The sequence below is a fragment of the Semicossyphus pulcher genome, unplaced genomic scaffold (genome assembly GCF_022749685.1).
Source record: "Semicossyphus pulcher isolate SPU_LCO1_2020_fin unplaced genomic scaffold, fSemPul1.0.p SCAF_19, whole genome shotgun sequence".
Lineage (NCBI taxonomy): Eukaryota > Metazoa > Chordata > Actinopteri > Labriformes > Labridae > Semicossyphus > Semicossyphus pulcher.
Window position 1 is genome coordinate 13,236,265 of NW_027211692.1, and position 19,662 is coordinate 13,255,926.

The window sequence follows — 19,662 nt, forward strand, 5'->3', positions numbered from 1 at the left end:
CGTGATAGAAAACAAAACAACAGGCTGGTAACTGTGATATAACAAACCACCACATGCCATGCTGCCATCGCCCACACTGAAGAGGTAAGTTAAGCCTGTTTCTATGTTTGTTTTGTGCTTCTGCAACTCTGGTGATACGACTTGTGATCACCTGATGTTACGCTGGTGCAGCGTTGTTATCTAGAGATAACAAGATAAACAAGTCGAAATAACTTATACCTATAATATACATAACTATATATACATAAATATATGTTATGTAAAAACGGTAGATGTAATAAGCTTCAGCCGGGACCCAATATTTATTTTTCCCCAACTCAATCCCTCAATGTAATCTATGAGTAATTTACAGGTAACTTGTGTTTTATGGGGGGAAATTATAGTTTATATAGACCAAAATAAACGTATACTACTGCACAAATAGGAGCAAAACTGCTTTCTGAGGACACAAGCCTGACTGGATGAGTTGCCAGAGCATTTAATTAAATTATATTAAATTTAAAAAACATTATTTTTCCCCAGGTGGTACTACGGTTCGCTTGGCAAACTGAACATTAAAGCAGGTCATATAAGATAGTACATGATAGACAAACAGTCTTTTAATAGCTATAGTTAAACTGATAATCTTGAGGTTCTCAGTTTTGTTCTATTTGGCAGCACCTTGTGGCGATAAAAGGCAAATGAGAATGCATACGTCCAGACAACCAGGCGTCCACGGTTGTCTCCCTTTGTTACGGTTGTAACTCTTGATTTTCCTCGCTGAAGGTCGCTTTCTCTTTAGACTGTTTTCCTTCATCTGAGCGTCAAATTCGTTTCTTCTTCTTTGGTTTTTAACTTATTTTTGAAGTTGTATCTGTAGTCATCCATCTTTTCTTTGTTTGTTCAGCCATAGTAGATTACGGTTGATTTGCAACACTTGCAGAGACCGGAAAAGCAGCCGCTTAGCTCCACCTACCCTCTCTGGCAGACCAACCACTGCTGGGTGATGGACAACACGTCACTAACTGGGCGCTGCTTGTGATTTTTCCCATGAATGTCGCCACAGACACCCGGTCTGTAATAATACTATATAATCAGTGGGCCATAGGCTCAATCACCATTGTGTTAACTCATTCGGCGATAGATAGTGACTTAACAGACATTTTTATATCTTTAAAGATGCAAGTTGGCTGAAAGAAACGTAAACAATGCTGATCAGAAAGGTTCTGAAAGAGAATGACTACCGCTTTATTTGCAGATAAAACTCCCAGTAAAGACATCTGAAATGTTGCTTATAATCAGTCATTGCACAGAAAACCTGCATGCCTACTCAACTTTAACAAGACTTTAGGTCAACAAACATGTAGTCAGTCTGTAAACGGACTGTAGTTTCTAACTGAAAGTCTGGGTAATACTGGGTAATAGTGTTTTTGCCTTTATTCTCTCTCTCTGTTGGACCCAATTTCAGTGAACAAACTTTACAGTATATCAACAGTATGAAGAAACATCTGTCAACTTGTGTTCTTTTAATTATAAATAACCTGAGATGAATGTTTACCTTACACCTCATGGTGCGTCTCTCCCCGTCTCCAAACTGGCTTCTAGCAGCAGCTCCTCCAGGTCTTGTCCACAGCTGACGCTCACTACAAATGTGACACATAAGAGGCATGAACAAACAGGATTTTCACACCTACAACCTACAGCACATGTATTTTTTATAAATACATAAATGAGTAATGACAGTGACTCACCATGTTCCATCACGCAGCTGCCAGGTTTGGGGCTTTCAGTGTCGAGAAGATGGAGGGAGAACTCCGGCTTCAGGCCGTTGGGCAACGCTGAGCCGACGACCTCCTCCTCCGGACCCTCATGAAAACACTCGCCCTCGTCTGCAGAGCTGTCGTCGGGTGAATCCTCCACTTTGACAGGGGAGACAGACACAGCAGAGGCAGGTTCGGGAGTCTTTGAGGCGTCTCCTGCCTGAGGATTTGACTCCTGAGCTCCTCCTTGATTGACAGATGGTGCTTGTTGATCAGTGTGGACAGACAGAGCAGGCTCTGCTCCCTGGTTTTCTGCTTCTGTTTGCTGCTTTGGACACAGTTCCTCTTGGCTTGGCTGGCTGAACTCTTCCTCTGTTAAACTTGGCTTTTCATTTTCGGTGGCTGGTGCTTCCTGCTCCTCCTGCGGTGGCAGTGACTCCTCTTCTTCCACCTTTGTTTCTTTAAGTGACTGGGTCTCCTCTGAAGCAGATGCAAGCTCATTCTGAAGCTGTTCAAGAGCAGATGTTGACAGCGGCTGCTGCGCTTCTCCTTCAGGGATACTAGTGTGCGGTTTGTCTAACTGTTTACACTCTTCTTCTGTGCTGTCAGGTGACATCGCCTGTATCTCATCTCCTACACCTTCCTCCTCCTCCCCTTGAGTCTTTCCTTCTACACAAGCAGGCTCAGGTTGGGGGCTCTTAGTGCTCTCTGTTACCTCCTCTGTGAGCTGCACTGACAGGGGGTTTGGAGGCGGGGCTGTATTTAGATCTGTCTCCTCTGGGTGTAAAGTGCTAGCTGTCACCTCCTCTGTGGGTGGACTGGTAGACTGGGGCTCTAGTGTGTGGGTCTGTGTGGTGTTTAGTGCAGACTCTACGTGGGCTACAGGACTCTGCTGCTCTGTCTGTTTACAGTCTGATGACGGAGCAGGTGAGCTCTCCTTCACGTCCTCCTGTGCCAGTTGCGTTTGAGATGAGGGCGGCGGCTGCTGTGTGTTCAAATCTATGCGCTTCTTTGAGGCCTCTCTAGGTGCACTTATCTGTAGGTGCTGCTGCTGCTGCTGCTGCTCAGGGGGGCTCTCCACCCGAGTTACCATAAAGATCTTATGACCCCTCCCCGGACTAGAGACAGATATACAGCGACCAGGAGATGGAGGGGTGCCGGGAGGAGCTGTGGATTCTGTGACAGTGATGCCAGAAATGACATTCAGCCCACCTGCTGGTGATGCAGACGGGGGAGGGGGCGTACATGAGGCACTGAGGAGGGGCTGTGCAGCCACCGTCTGAGTTTCAGGAGTCTGGTTTAGGTGAGTGGTGGAGTTTGACGTGGAAGAGGACGTTGTTACCACCTCCTCTTCATCATCCTCAGTGTCTGAGTCCGACTCCAGGATCATTTGAGGTACGTTAGCGTCAGAGCTCTCTCCTGACTGGCTGCTCGTCTGTCCTTCACTTCCTGTCGTTTCACCTTCTCCTCCCTCTTTCTCCTTTTTGTCCCCTTTCTCCTCTGCTGCCGGCTCCTCCTCTTCTTCTCTGGTCCCGTCCTCTGTGGCGATTTCAGCCATGGATGCCGACTGCCTCATCTTCTGCTCCGTTTCCTCCTTCTCCTTAGCGAAGATGAAGTTTCTCTTGCAGCCGTTCTGGATCTCGGTCAGCAGGGCGCGCTGGGTCTCAATGAAGCTCTTCACCTGGGAACCAAAAAATAGGTCTAAAACATGAAGCTACAACCACAAGAACAACAGAACACAATTAAATCAAAGCATTTCCTACAATCGTTCAGTCTGCTCTTTTAGTCAGTAATATTATTTTTATTTCATAACGCAACTTTCTTTAAATAGCTGAGGCTGGGGGCAGCTGTATGGCCCACCGCCACCACCTTATTTCCTGTCATCAGCTTTACAATAAAGGTTTAAAATACCCTGAAAAAAAAATGGACGAAGGCCGGCATAAATGAAAAGCTTTTTTCCCACACTCACAGTTTCTTTCTTGGGCTCTCGGTCGAGGTCCAGACGCAGCAGAGAAGTGTTGACTTTCAGGGCGAGCGACAGAGCCATCAGTCCGCCTGTCTTGATCTCATTCTCTCTGAGGTCGAGGCGCAGCAGTCGGGGGCTCTCAGCGATGAATTCGGCCACAGCCACAGCTCCTAAAGCACAGAAAACAGAAAGAGACAAGAGGCCAAAAATGCAAGATTGGAACACAACAAACTGAAGCATAGGGCACGCAGGCGCCGTCTCCCACCTTCGCAGGACAGTTTAGTGGAAGCGAGGCCAAGTCTGAGCACAGAGCGGTTGCCGATCAGTCCGTCTTTCAGCTTGTGGACACCTTCGTTACCCACCGAGTTATGCCCGAGGTTCAGAGTCTCCAGACTCTGCGTGCATGGCTGAGGGAGGAGAGAAACAAGAGAGATGGAGAAGCTGTTAGTAGAGTGTTTCTTTACCGGCGGGAGAGTGAGGTAATAAAAGCACATTGTTTAGAATTAAGTTTTAACAGCTGGCGTTTGAAAGAAAATCTGCTTTAGTGAAGGGCTGATTAACTGAGATTATGCTAACATGAAGTGTAAATATCCAGAATGTGTCTCGTGGTGTTCATGAATCCAGTGTGAAAACAACAGAATGGCTTTATACAGTCGATTTTATATTTTTTACCCTGAGTGTTTTGTCATTATAAGAGTCACAGTTTGCTACTTAATGAGCATCTTTCTAATTATCCTTTGTGTTAGCTACTGCTAATATGTTGACTGCCTATTTAAACATCCCAGTGAGTATTAAGTGTATCACCTTTTTTCTACTGCAGTCTTTAAAAGCATCATCAGGAAGTCCTGGCCCACGCTGTCAAGTGTTTATTTAGTGTGTTTTTAAAGTCTGTTGTGTGTTGGTTTTTGTTTCTCTTTATTGTTTGAAGGTCAGATTTCTAACAATTTAACTATTGTGTAACTATTTGTGACCTTGCTCTGTGAAAAGAGCCGTACTAAATATTCAAAACCACATCTTACAGGTGAGTAAGGGGGATGTCAGTGTGCTCTGGGGCTGACCCTTCAAACTCAACTGGACAGTGTGAATAAGGGTCTGTGTTGTAGGTGTTTGAATGCACTTGTGTCTGCACATGTATGGAAGCAAATCTGTCTCACCAGATTTAGAAATTTTAAAGCCTTCTAATATCTAAAAAACCTCTTAGATACCAAAAGTTGGGTATTCTTGTTTGTATTTTTTTCCTGCACACAATGCCGGTACAGAAAAAGCCACTGAACACAAAACCAGCTCATTGGACAAACTGTTTACAGTAATGAAAGTCTTAATGAGCCGGTCACACCTGGTCACGTACCTGGTCGGATACCGTATCACGTGGCTGGTCAGGTAGCTTCTCTGACGAGTGGGATGATCGTGCGTCACGGTCGTGCTCTAAAGTCATTGGTCTCGGCGACACTCGACGCGATCACTTAGGCTATCATTGGCACAATGCACGCCCCACAAAAAAAACAGCTCTGAGATCGCTCACAGTAGAACATCACAAGTTAATCCAAACTCCAGCTGACCAGTTAACGTGTTCTTTAACACTGCAGTTGACTCATATTTGAGATGTATTGAGTTTGATTATTGTGAGGCGTTTACCGATTTAACCGTCCCCTCTACTAACTGGATGGCATAACGTTATTTTAAGAAAACATAAGCAGAGACGACACGTTTGCAGCGATCAGTGATATGGCGAGTGTAGGGTCCACTATTGTCGTGCAATGTTGTCAACACAAAAATGAATGTCCAAGCAAGCTGAGTTTCTTACAATGTCTGAAAAGACACAGATTAATTACTCAGAAAAAGGAACAAATTCAGATACATATATTCAATGCAAAAAATTAGAAGTCCTTAAAATGTCTAAATCTGGTGAGACAGATTTGCTTCCATGTACATGTTTAAGCTTTGCACTCCGTGTTTATTACTGGACTATTACTGTGTATATTTCATGTGGCAGCCTTTAAAGACTAATTTCAAAAGTTTTTTGATTTTGCTGGTTGCTGTTAAATGTCCAACACGACCATCTCATCACATTGTGGAAATCCAGTACACTGTGGTAATCTTTACTGTTGTGATCAGCTGCCAGGACAGCCATGTGATGTTCTCTTTTATCAGTGGGATTGGGGCTTTAAGGCCATTCTTGTGTGTCCTGTAACAGCCTCAAATAAAATCCCCATCAGAGAGATTTCTTGGAAGAGATATAAAAAAATACATCTTCTAATAATCCAAAAGCAATAGCATCACATGTTGCTAAAAATAAGAGGGCTGCTTTGTCACAATTTTCCATGAATTTGAAACACTTGAAAGTATCTGTTCTCATCAATAGTTACAACTCCTGTCACGTTAAGTCCTCGTGATTATTTTTATAACACAAATTAACATATTTGATTCTTAGGGTGAGCAACAAACCCTGCGTTATTTTATCTGCATAAGCAGCCGACGTAAAAAGACTCTGAACAGGAAAAGTTTTTTATTTTTGTATGACTATGATGTCATGCAGCGGAAAACAAAAGTTTATCTTGCTCTGACAAGCTTGAGAAGGGAATGACTCAGCAGCAGCATTTAGAACAAATTTAAAAACACAACAAGTGGACAGTGAGTATGACTATAATGCGCCATCACTCAAACAGACCTAAACCTACAACAGACTGCTACGGCATCAAACCGAGCTGAAGGGAGAGAAGCATCTGCTCATTCAGGGGGGTATGACTACGTAAGATGTCAGGTGCATTATGTCAAATCAGACATCATTACACCCATCTACGCAGCACGTTAATCCCTCACCCACACATCAGTTATTTTCAAGTGTACACAAGGAAAACAGGCAGCAGGTTCTCCAGTGAAATGCAAATATAAGGGTTAGGCAAATGGTTGATTCCTCCGACAACCAAACAGTGAAGCAAAGTTCTTAATCATATTTGTTTTTAACAGGATCCCTTGGATGTTGGAGATGATTGGAGCTGGCTGTTTGACTTTAATGTTCAAGTAACCCCTGAGGACAAAGCGGTATATTTTATCTCCACTGTAATCTGCCAAGGAAAATGTACACTAAGGCTCCCCCGGTCTGCATGCTGTCAATTGTTTTGTCGGGATTCAAGAAAAAGTCAGTCTTTCCCCTGATGGATGATTCTGTTAGTCACATAGAGGCATCAGTATAAAACTGAGTCTGTTTCAATAGCATTTAAAAACTCCTCAGAGTACCAAAGTATTAGCATCAAATATACAGTAGTTAAAATGGTCATTGTACAGAATCAACCTACATTTCTGAAAAATGTGTATCATTGAATTATAATTTTTTGATGCATTAATTTAAACGTCAATGATGCGGCTGTTGAAGATAATCCTTTAATGATTTCACAGACTGCTGGAAAGTTGTGAATTCTCCCTGTTGAGGCTGTTACACAAACATACCCAGTGTTTTCCTCATGAAACATCAGATAAGTGTGTGTGTGCAGACTGGCTTTATTGTCCCCTACTATATGTGTGTGTGTGTATGTGTGTGTGTGTTTACCAGTGCAGCAGCAAGGTAGCCCATGCCGTTGTGTGTGAGCTGGTTGTTCCATAGCACCAAAGTGACGAGGCCTTTCCTCTGCTCTTTAAGTCCTTCGCACACATAGGCCAGACCTGCAAGCACATACACACACAGACATCTGTAGTTAACTTAAAGATACATCATGTGAAGTCTGTATTTTTTCTTCTCTTCATTTTAAATTACAAAAAAGAGGACCTCATTTTTTCAAGATATATTTTTTGTGGCCTTTTGCCTTTATTATATGGGACAGTGGACAGAGGCGGAAGTGTGGGGAGAGAGTGAACAGAGGACTAAGCCTCTGTACATGGGGCCTTAACCACTGGGCTTAACCAGCAACCCAAGATGACCTAATTTACTATAAACAGTTGAGTTATCTTGCAGAAGGAAAAACAATGTATTCAAATGAATGAGGAAATAAAATTTAGTCTAATCCTATCCTGGTTTTATTACAACATCAGATCCTTTGTATTTGCGTCTGCAGACTATACATGCGTCACTAAATCACTAAGCATTACCAGACTTTTTAGTGGCCCTTATTTACTATGCAAACTATATAATGCATCTTTGAACATAAAGTTAGCTCATGTTCTGTTTTAGCGATGACAGATCTTTAGCAGTTTTCCCACTGGTCAGAAAACCCACTAACACCAGGCTTTTTTGCTTAATGGGAAAGGTTACATTTGGCATTCAGAGCCGGGTCAAATGACTCCGCAGTAGACCCGGGTAATTATCACCTCGGCTCCGATCGGCGTTGATGGGAAAACAAAATGAAAAACCTGCATCAACACGCTAATGTTGATGAGAAAGGGGTATTTTTGACTAAATGGTTTCACCCTAAGAAAACATACAGGACTACACAACCATGATGTTACTGTATGTGTAAATGCTCCATCAGCGCTGTGTACCTGAGTCTAGGATGTGGTTGTTGCGCAGGTCCAGGATCTGAATGTTGTAGTTGAACTTGAGCAGGTTGCCAAGTTGGGCTGAATCCTGCAGACCGTTGAGCTTGTTGTCTGCCAGATACAGCTCCCGCAGGTTCATATTCATCTTCAGAGCCGTAGCTGCCCAGAGGAATAAATAATGTAAGAAGGTGAGTGCAAGAACAAATTTAAAAAAGGTCAACAATAGAAGACTAAATTTAGAGATTATGATTCTCAGGCGCTGCATGCAGGGCTTCCTAAACCCGGTCACCCCCATGCTGCTCTTCCTTTCTTACCCAGTAACATGAGCGGCCTGCCAGACAGGCCAGCGTTCTCCAGGTGGAGGACTGCCAGGCTGCCACTGATCCTGAGCGCTCGTGCCACAAAGGGAGCCGAGTGGTCCAGCAGAGGAGTGTTTCGTGCATCGAGGAACTGTAGAGAGCTCGTCTAAGAGGAAACACAAAAAGAGAAGCTGTTAATCTGGCAGCTCAGATAAAAGTGACAACACAATCAGAATAGAAAAGTATGAGAGGGATTATTCACCTCATCGTGATGAAAACAAACTCTGTGGTGGACCTAAGTGTGGAAGCAGATGTGCCAACATCTGGCTAACACACATAAACACACAGTTTCCACCACAGCATCTTCTACTTGGATGCCTGTGATTGAAGCTGCTCTAGTACACAGAGCTTTAACAGGCTCGGTACTTAAACCATTATCCTGAAACGAGCAGATGTGAACAACAAAGATGGAACATTGTCTCAAGATAAAGTCACTATTAATTCAAGGCCTCATTTAGGGATTAAAGGTGGCCACTTGTCAAAGCATCAGTTCGTTAGGATCTGTCGTTCTTTCCTGAAATACTTTGACTTTTTATTGACAAGCTACGTCACAAACAATCTGCAAGCTGTACTATGTGTTTGGTGTCTCCTGACAGCTTTTCATTAATGTTCAGACACTCAGCTTCTCGAGGAATGCCTTCCGGTACAAACACTGATCGGATGACAAATGAGCTTCTCACACAGTCAAAGTTGTGATATGAGGAGGATCATGTTGCTCATACATATTTCCAAACAGAGTAATTTTATCATTTGTAACTGTAATAAGGAATTAGTTGTTTTCCCTGCAGGATGGCAAGTAATGAACCAGATCTGAGGAAACAAATAAAATAGGCCTCAGTGTTAATAATCAAGACTCAAAAGTAATTTTGGGGCTTGGCAAAGAGATTGCTGCACACTGTGGTAACTCTGCCAGGGGAGGCCAGCCACAATATCCACAAACTCCTGAATCTAGTAACCTGATAAACAAATGAAATCGAGGGATTTTGCATTTAAAGTTAAATGTATGCACTGCATGCATCATGTGTGTACATCTTAAACTCTCTCTCTGTTTTGGTGTTAAACTAGAAGCCTACTAAGTCTAAGTCTCTTTGTTATGCTGCACTTGTACAATGAGAATAAATGAATTAAACTACTTGATGAAATTAGTTTTTGCAGACAAACAAAAGTTCCAAACAACCAGGAGCTGGCAAGGCAAGACTTTGGAAGAGCAAGCGCGGAAAGGCCGACCCTTATGTCTGAGTGCTGACAGAAAACAGCAGCGCTGCACGACACAGGTTCAGCAGAGAGATCGATCTTCTCCGCTGAGTAAAGAGCTACATTTACAACAGTAGAGGAAAAGACTCATAGTGTTGTAGGCATCCCTCCTTCTCAGGCCAGATTAAATGCAGAACATTTAAATCAAATTATTACTGTTTACAAAGTATAATTTTCATACTTAATCCTTGCTGGCCTCTCTGAGGAGGGAAATCTCTCTCTCACTGTAAAAATCATGCTGTTTATGCCGTCAGGGTTTAACCTGTAATCTTCTTAATATTACATTAAAGCTGTTGCTGCACTGTGCAACAGCTCTCCCTCAAACAGGACATAACAAGAGGGAACACACTTTACTGTCTTTGTATTGTCTAGACGTTTTTTTAGTTGTTTTATTGTACCTTTTCTTATTGCATAAACAATGGCACTGAATGTGCACAAACTGATCCACAGCCGGTTTAATGACTATTGTAAAAGGAGTGACATAAAATAATAAAATGATTTAGCTGTAAATCTGTTTATGATTTTTTATGTGGATATTTATTTTGTTTAGTTTTGTGGTTTTGTTTTAACAACTGTTTCATTTTCTAACTTAAACATCTTATTTCCTGGATTATTTGTGTTTGCTGATGTATGAATGAATTAAATCCTTCCTATGTTTCCTCCTATGTTGATGCTCTCCTCTGCAGGGGAGGACGACCTCTCACCTTCCTCATCATGTGAGCGGCGGCCTGCCATCCCCGCGTGCCGATGTGCTTGTTGAAGGAGATGTTGAGATGTGTGGCGGACTCGTAGTACTCGATCATGTCGAACAGAGCCGATGCTCCCTGAGAAGAACGAAGAGAGAGAGAGAGAGAGAGAGAGAGAGAGAGAGACAGAGACAGAGAGAGAGAGAAAGAGAAAGAGAGAGACAGAGAGAGAGAGAGACAGAGAGAGACAGAGAGAGAGAGAGAAAGAGAGAGAGAGAGAGAGAGAGAGCAGGAGATATGTTAGTCATTGTGTCTTTTCAGATTAAAATCAAACAGCTTGAAACTAATCTCTCAGTCGGTCACAGTGTCCAAACCCTGAAAGAGATGTCACAGGATACAGTGTGGAGCTGCTGCAGTTGCCATGGTAACAGTCTGTCGGGATAGGTGAGACCTGCAGAGGTGTTTCATCGAGGGCTTCAGATAGAGGTTAAAGGGCGGGTGTAACCACTCCTATCTTCTACATTTCATACTAAATTATTTTTTCTGCAATTACAAATTATTTTCTTTATCTAAGAATGTATTAGTTATTTAGTCTATAAAATATATATCTCTTTTTTTAGAGCCTAAGGTGATGTCTTCAAGTGTCTTCCTCATTGTTGTAAAGCACATTTGGTATTTTGATCAAACAAAGACTAAAACTTTCATCAAAGCTGTAACAAATATTATATTTTGTAGTTTGACAAATTGATTAATCAGCTTATGGTTGCAGCTGTATATTTTAATTTAAAGTGAAACTGCAGACTATTTTAATAATCAACAGAAAAATATTAGAATATATAAGGTGACATTTTAAAATGCCACCTATATAATGCCTAACCCTGAAATATTCAGTTCACAGTGACAATGATCAGTGAGACATCTGAGGAGCTGAGACCCTCAACGGTTTAAAATGTTTGCTTGAAAAAGGACTTAAAAGGTTAATCACGTTGTTATGGCCACAGCCACATCACTTCCCTGTGTGTGTGACTAACCTCTTTTTGGAGTCTAAGTGTGTGTATGTGTGTGGGTGCGTAATGTGTCCTCTAGGCTAAATATTTCATCCACCTGTGTTGCCGGCTGGAGCAGCTTGATTGGTGCACAGCCGGAACAATGAACCAATGAGGAGAGAGCAGCTGCCAACCTACCCTTTAAGAACCTGGGCAGTTCGTCATTCAAGGCAGCTCTGAAGGAGACCAGCTCGTCTCTGTGCCTCTTGTGCTGCTAGCTTTCTAAGAGGCACTCGGTCTGTCCGGACAAGGCCAGGTATTAGTTTATTATAGGATTCACACACACTCATGTAGGTTGATTCGTTAGACACACTAGGTTTAGGGGTGCTGTTTCTCTTAGTTTGGTTTTATTTCCATTTATTTGTTTCACTTACTTATGAGTGTTTTCCTCCTTTTGTTCGACTTCTATTGATCTATTGATTTGAGTAGCATCAACAGGTCCTTTCAGTAACAGTTAGCCTCACTTCTTTGTTTTTGTCAATGAGTTTTACTTTTACTTTTATGTTGCTTCCTTTTCCCCTCCCAAGCTGGTTTGTAACACAGGTATAAAAACAGTTCCTGATTTATATTTAGTTGAACAAGAAATCGGTTAACTGTGCAGAACCATCAGTGCAGTTAAGGAGCAGATAAAGGACTACAGTGAAATGTCAGGTGACGCAGCAAAGGGCATAAGTGTCGAGTGTTTGGTTTGGTTTCAGCAGTGGGGGTCAATCTCTTTCATCAATTGCTGATAAACTGACTGATGATGGCCCCAGTGGAGGTGGACTAGATGAGGCTTCCCTGCTTTTTTCCTTTTTGCTTCATTAAGAAGTCCTGATGTGTTATTAGTTCTAGTTTCACTCAAAAACAAACGCGGGATGTTCCCTCCTGTGCAAGGTGGGAAGGAAACAGGAGAATGAGTTACTCGTCTACTGAGGCTGATGAGGAGTAACAAAGTCAGACATGCTGCTACATAACATCTCATAACCTTTTCCCTTTGTGTGTGTGTGTGTGTGTGTATACCAGGAGACATTACTGAGTATACACAAGTGTGTTTATCTACAGGGTGGGGGAAGATGAGTCACATTCAGTCCAATAAAAGCTGGTCTGTTTGTGCTCCTCCCCTTGCTCTTTAAAACATCTCCCCAGAACTATTTTCTCTTCTTTCATCTTCCCATATCGTCCCCAACGAGACGCGGCTGCTGCAGATTCGAGGCTCTGCCAAATCAATCCATCCGATGTGCATCTCTCACACCCACTTCAAAAGATGAACCCATCTCCTCACTTCCCCTTTCGATTCCTTTTCTATCCTGCCGTCCTCCTCTCTCGCCTCCTCCAGCAACACATCCTCGATAGTTTCTCCTTTCAGCATATCGTTTTATCCGGGCCTAAGGCGGGACACTTGTCTCCAAATGAGGTGCAGCTCTCTGGTGACTCAATCACTGACTCATTCAGGCTACTTTATTCATATTTCCGGGGCAGTGTGGCACGTTTAGTGAGCAAAGCGCGTACGTCACTGAGTATTTGTTTGGATCATTACTTTCTAGTTTGGTGTGTGTGTGTGTTTGGTGGTCTGTGTGTCTAACTAAGAAAGCCTGCATAATATTTAATCACAATATTCAATGTTTTTCACTACTTTAATTGTCTTTCATTTCCGTGCACAGACATTTTTTTTTAACAGATATTTTTCTGGTTTATTTTTTTTCATGCTGCGCCTCCCCTGAAATCCTCTGGCGCCCCCCCAGGGGAGGCGCGCCTCACACTTTGAAAACCGCTGCGCTACGCCATCTTGCAGGGCTGCAGCTTTAACATGAAGGCAAAAACAGAACACATGTCCACCTTAGGGCTCACATATTTGGCTTTCTTCTGGCCCTGTTTACACCTGGCATTAACAAGTGATTATTATCTGGATAATGATACTGATTCCTGGGCTCTGTTAAACACACCTGGTAATTATTAGCCTTCTACCTAATATGCAAATGATTTAGGCAGGCAGGACGTCTTGTCTGTAGACATGGCACATCTTGTATTTTAACTAGCAGTAATAGGTGGAGTTAGGTGAACTTTCGACTGGCTGGTGGAATAAGGATGTGGTAACGAGGTGCAGACACAATGTGAGCCTGACCACAGCCAATACAGTCTGGCTGAGCAAATCACAGCCTTATTCTAACGTGTTCTGCATTTTAATCACATTTTAATGTGAGGTGTAAAAGGGGTAAAACGTTCAGACAGTTAAATTTAGATTGTTTTTAAAGTTAAGCCTGATTCTCAAGGGCATGGTAAACCAGAGGGGACCTTATCTGATTTAGAACCACTAGTATATTTTTAGCATCACACTTTACTTTTTGGTTTTTCTAGAATGGTCTCGGCCTTTATCCATATTCAAACAGCGGCCATTTTCCTCTAATGTCATGCTCAGGGTGGGAAGTATTAAATAACATAAAACCATAGACTGTATAAAAAGATGGACAGCATGACAGCTCCCTTAAAGTGAAGCCAAAACATTTGGAGCGCCCCCTGCTGACTGGCTGCAGTATAGCTCATAAAGCCCGCCTCCTCCATGTTAACAGATGGGACAAGAGTCAACCTATAAAATCAAAATACATTTCAAAGAAATGTTTTTGAAACATGGTTTCTGTCATTATAGTTAGTTATTATCATGCTGATTTATGTCCAAGTGTTCATATTTCTGACAAGTTTTAGTTGATGCTGTAAAAAGGTTGATTGACAGCTCTGTTGACAAATATGGCTATAGATTAGCAGAGTAGAGGAGAAACTGCAAGAGGAGGTTACTAAAACAATCACTGCAGTCATTAAAGTTTCCATATCTGTGAACATTTGCTTCAGACCAACACAAGAAGCTGTGCTACTGTTAAATAAGCCGGCGTGCGGGATCTTTGCTGTTTTTTTCACTAAGTGTGTGTTTTGGTTAGCGGAAGTGGCTACGTTGGCTCCACCAGCCGATCTCCACTGCGCAGCTCTGGCTCCAACGTCACCATCGCAAGATGGCAGCGCCTATCACGGGGGCTATTTTGGCTACAATGAGAGCAGATGGAGATGAGTTGTCCATCTATATATACAGTCATTGCATAAAACACTATAACAGCATTTGAGCTTCCCTTCCTGAGTGTGACATCAGACGAAAATGGCCGCCGAGTGAATATGGTGACTAGTCTTAGATGTTGTAGCCTACTTCATTGCTATAGTTACTTCCCCCCTTCAGCTATTGTAAACTAATAATTCCTGGTTGATGTTAAATGCAGCAGTAGCAGTGCTCAAGCACAGGAATGCTGCTACAAGGACTTGAAAGTAACAGACATAACTGTAAAAGTCCTGTACTAAAAATCTGCAAACTGATAGTTTAGATGGCACGTGGCGGCTTCCAACCTGTCTCTCAAGGCAAGAATACGACTCTCACTACATCTACAAGTGAGTGAAAATCAGCACAAGATCAGGGCCTGATTTTTTTCTGCAGGATGCTAGACAAGAATAAAATAATGAGTAAAAAGCAACCCTTCCTAACAGAAAGAAACCTGTATGTCTGCAGCTAACGCAGAGCTTGTGTCTGTGTTTGATACAGTGCTGTACAGTACATTTGGAGCTCTGTGTGACAGGAAGTGGTCTGTGTCCCTCTGCCCCACACTGCAGCACTCTCTCTCTCTGTGCGTGTCTGGAGCCCAAACGTCCCCTAATGGTGTTTACACAAGAAGACATCTGGAGTAATCAGAAAACCCATGACAAACAGTCCACATCCTGCCCGAGCAGGAAGAGTGAAAAGGAGCATCAGAGTTTGACTGAAGGCAGAGAGTGAGAGTACAGGAGCATGGGAAGGTGAGACGGACATGAATTAACGGTGAAAGGTGGAGGGATGCTAGGTGCACTGAGAGAAATGAAGGATGGGAACGAGACAGAGAAAGATTTTAAAGGCAGGATCTTCTTACATCTTCATCCAGGTTGGTCTGCTCCAGGTCTATCACTTTAAACTGGACCCTCTTCAAAATCTCCTCCAGAGACTCACATGCTTTGTAGTCAAGCTTCTCACCTAAATATATAAACAAATGTCGGGTCAGTTATTCATCCTGCAGCGGTAAAGTAAATGTTGAATTAATAAAGTTAATAAAAAAAAGGACATTTCAATGTGTCTCGTATCTGCTGCTTCCTTAAAGTTACATTCAGTGTTGTACGTGATTGTCAGACGGTTGTGTTGATGCTTACCTTTTAGATCTAAGCATTCATTTCGCTGTGTCAGGTCTTTCAGTTCCTACAGACACAAAAAGAGGCAGCGTCAGTAAGAGTTTCTGTATTACTCTTATGGAAGTAAACTTTGCTTTTCACATGATAAAACTTTCACATTTCACTGAAGGCAAACCTTTGTATGAGCACTGGAGTAAAACAGTGAAAACATCTGCAGGACACATTTGCTCAACCCACCGTCGCTGTGTTCCTGCTATGTGTGCGTGTATCACTGTGCCTTTGAGTTCTAATGTACAACAGGACATTGGTTTTATAAAGCATTCAATGAAATTAATGAGTCACAATGCTGTTAAAAACAGTGACCATTCAAGCCTTGTTAGCATGGCGCACACGGTTTACAAGCCGGCATAGCAGGGTAGAAGCAGTGGGGTTTGTTGTCTGCAGCTTTATCTCTTAAAGCACAATGTGGCAAATCCTGCTTTCACTCTTTTTCCCTGTGATGTTTAAAAATGGATTTGGCTCGCAAATTAGTGCAGAAAATAATACAAGTAAGTAGCACTGCAGAGGGGCTCTGCTAACTTTGCGACAAATTAATTTAATGGCCTATAGTGTCTTCACAATAAAAGCCTCCCCGTGGTTTGCTGGTAGAAAAATAAAGCAGCAGATATTTGGTTCACATCAGCAGCAACTTCACACAGCTCTGATATGGCCGAAAGCAGTCAGACAACTGAAAATCGGTTCTGATATTTGAAATATAAACAGGGATGTAGGAGTAAAACTAAACTCCAGACCACAGAGGTTTCACAAGAAGCATCAAAACTGCTTTAAATCCCTTTTTAGTCAGGAGCACGGCCGCATTTGTTGAGCACAACACACAGCTTTTATGAGTTGAAATGTGTGCTATGTATGTCTATCCTCAGAATCAGCTTTATTGGCCAAGTATGTGGGCACCTACAAGGAATTTGACAGGTTTTCTGTGGTCTCAATGTACAGATGGGGACGAATAATCGAGTACTCGAATGTTGACGTCATTATTCGAGTAACATTACACTACTCGCACACCCAAGCATGCCTTGTTTTCGGCTAAAGTAGTTTAGCTCAGTTACATGCACCATGTCAGCTGTGACCAGGAAAACTGATGTCTGCAAGTACTCTGACAAAAGACATGACGATAACGTGCTGTGCAAGATGTGTGGTGTTAAACTTATATCATAGCACAAGCCAGTGGAGACAGACAACAGGCAGTCTCGCATCGCATCATTTGTTAGCCCTGTTAGCACACGTCATTGTTATGATACCAGAGCGGAGAAGATTAGCCAGCTAATAACGAACATGGTGTCTGGAGATATGCTCCCATTAAGTGTTGTGGAAGGAGAAGGCTTCCGTGAGCTGATGGCGTTTGTTGAGCCGGAGTACAAGCCACCATCACACCAGGCAACAGCTACGAGAGTGGAAAACGTGAGTTACGTGTTCAGCAACACAGAACAGAAGTCCATACAGTCCGCTACCGCTGTGACATTTGAATGTAGCGACAACGTTAATTGAAGGGCCTGTTAAGGTTGTTTAATGCATTTGAAATTGCACTTGCTTTCTATTGTTGGGTATTTATTTACATTAATGTAAAAGTGTTCTTACAGGCATACAGCCTACTATTTCCGGGCCAGGAGGTCCGTGTCTGACGTGTGGTTTTTTTTAAATGGTAAAAAATATATAATTTGCGAGTACTCGATTACTCGTTCATGAGGTGATTAAATTACTCGAATATTGAGATTACTGGAAATGCCCATCCCTAGTACAGACACACATACTAAACAGACAAACTGAACTTAAACAAGGACAGGTTAGACGAGGTAACACAGACACTTAGACACTAAAAACTACTATATACCTAGACCTATAGATCTAGACAGGAGACAATAGACAATAGTGCAATAGAGAGTGCAAAGGTACAGAGATAAATATGGTTGTAAATCAGGTTATTGACAAGAGGTGCTGTAGTCTGCCACCACAGACCAAATGATAAATCTAATCGTTAAAATATTCAGCAGATATATAAATCCTGTGCTGCAGCCTTATATTTAACCTCTTGCTCCGTTAAAACCTACCAAACAAGCACAGAATAACTACAGAGTGCTGCCTTCAAAACCTTGCACCAGCAAATCCCTCTCTCTAGCTGACCCCCTGTCCTATTCAGCATAAACTCTATAACCTCTGTCCTCATGCCACACGACAATCACTTATCTGTGTGTGTGTGTGTGTGTGTGTGTGAACATACTGATGATGGGTTAGTTGTACTGAGAGGTCATGACCTCCTGCATGATTAAACAGGTCCCAAAAACATGGTGATGTTCTGAGACAAAGGCCTCATTCGAAGGCTTTAAAAGCAGCATGACTCTAAATAACTCTGCAGTAATAGTTTAGATAATTCAGCGGTGAAACTTTACTTTGGGAGGCATCATTTGAAAAATTTCAACCATGTTTGAAACAAAAGGTTTTGGAGATAGCGTTTAATTAAAAAACTCAGGCACACATTTTGAGCAATTTCACACCAGGACAATCTTCACCTACAATTAGCTGAGGCACCTGTCAGTGAGAATGACTTTATCAGTGTAAATACCTCTCTGAGAGAGCTGCCAGAGCCAAAAATAGTGCATGACGCACAGGGTGCCTCTGCATGAGTGGTGGTTTGTGTGTGTGTGTGTGTGTGTGTGAGAGATTGTGTGTTGTGGGTGGACAACATCAAGCTGCCGATTCCCCCTCTGATGTTGTTATTTAATTCTGTGATGATTCTCGCTATACTGTGCTTCTATGTTTTACCTCTGCACTCTTCTACTGTGTTAGTGTGTTGTACTAGATCAAACTCTTAAACTGGACGATTTAAGATGTATTAGAAAACCTTCTAGTGGCCAGTTTTAATGGCCCTTATGCCAACTAAGTTAAAAAGAATTGACTGGATCTTCCAAAATGCATTGTTTATGAAATGGAACAACCTGCATCCTCCATCTTTACGAGATGGACTCGCCTTACAGAGACAAAAGTGGAACACAACTATTTATATATCTGTATAAATTTTAATGTGTTTTGTGCAGCTGTGCAGAGAAGGACGGCCTGTGGCCCAGTCACACATCCTGACAGGCTTGGTGCTCAGTTGGTCCTCTAAATGCTGGGAGTACTAAACCAATCAGAAATGTTTAGTGCTGCAAGGAAGTTCCCGTGCTTTTGGAAAGAACTACACCCAGAGCAGGGAATTTTTGGGGAGTAAAATAAAGTCTCTGAGTGAGCACGACACAGGAGATAATGGCTGGTTGTATTGTGAAGTACAGGCACGGCCGGGCAAATACACCCAAACATTGCTGTTCTTTAAAAACTGGCAGGTTTAGCTGGAGGTGAATGCAAACAAACAACTTCATGGATATTCAGAAAGAAGAAATGCTTCACACATTTTAGACTCCCTATATATGGAGCAGGATGAAGGACAAAATTAAGACTATTGAGAGGCCAAAGGAGGCTATATCCTTGCCGAAGCCAGCTACTGATCTGGCCAATGATAAGCCAGCATTGGTAACTGAGAGGCCTTCGGTGGTAAATGAGAAGCCGCCTATTCATTCAACCAGGGTGGCAAGTCATACGTCGACAGTTGGTGTCGGTAACGTGACGCGTTTGGCTCCAATCCATCAATAAAATACAACTGAATAAAGTGACAAACCAAGTCAATAGCTAATGTAGCTAGCTTCGGCGTGCAAGTCGCCAGCCTCAGAAGCTAAAGACCAGCCTAGCCAGTAGCCGATCCAGTAGGTTGCTAGCTTAGGCGTGCTAGTCGCCAGCCTCAGAAGCTTAAGACCAGCCTAGCCAGTAGCCGATTCAGTGGGTTGCTAGGTTAGGCGTGCTAGTCACCAGCCTCGGAAGCTAAAGACCAGCCTAGCCAGTAGCCGATCCAGTGGGTTGCTAGCTTCGGCGTGCTGGTTGCCA

The 19,662-nt window shown here is 42.7% G+C and overlaps 1 protein-coding gene across 1 annotated transcript in view; it reads right to left on the minus strand.

Moving 5' to 3' along the window:
- ppp1r37 (protein phosphatase 1, regulatory subunit 37) overlaps positions 1–19,662 on the minus strand; it is a 45,702-nt gene that overhangs the window by 2,339 nt on the left and 23,701 nt on the right. The window contains exons 3-12 of the mRNA XM_069668472.1: positions 15,715–15,760; positions 15,441–15,541; positions 10,493–10,612; positions 8,490–8,640; positions 8,179–8,334; positions 7,253–7,365; positions 3,971–4,112; positions 3,709–3,875; positions 1,731–3,420; positions 1,538–1,622 (exon numbers count right to left, since the gene is read on the minus strand). Coding sequence (XP_069524573.1) covers positions 1,546–1,622; positions 1,731–3,420; positions 3,709–3,875; positions 3,971–4,112; positions 7,253–7,365; positions 8,179–8,334; positions 8,490–8,640; positions 10,493–10,612; positions 15,441–15,541; positions 15,715–15,760 — 2,763 coding nt within the window. The 3' untranslated portion in view covers positions 1,538–1,545. The remainder of the gene's footprint in view (positions 1–1,537; positions 1,623–1,730; positions 3,421–3,708; positions 3,876–3,970; positions 4,113–7,252; positions 7,366–8,178; positions 8,335–8,489; positions 8,641–10,492; positions 10,613–15,440; positions 15,542–15,714; positions 15,761–19,662) is intronic.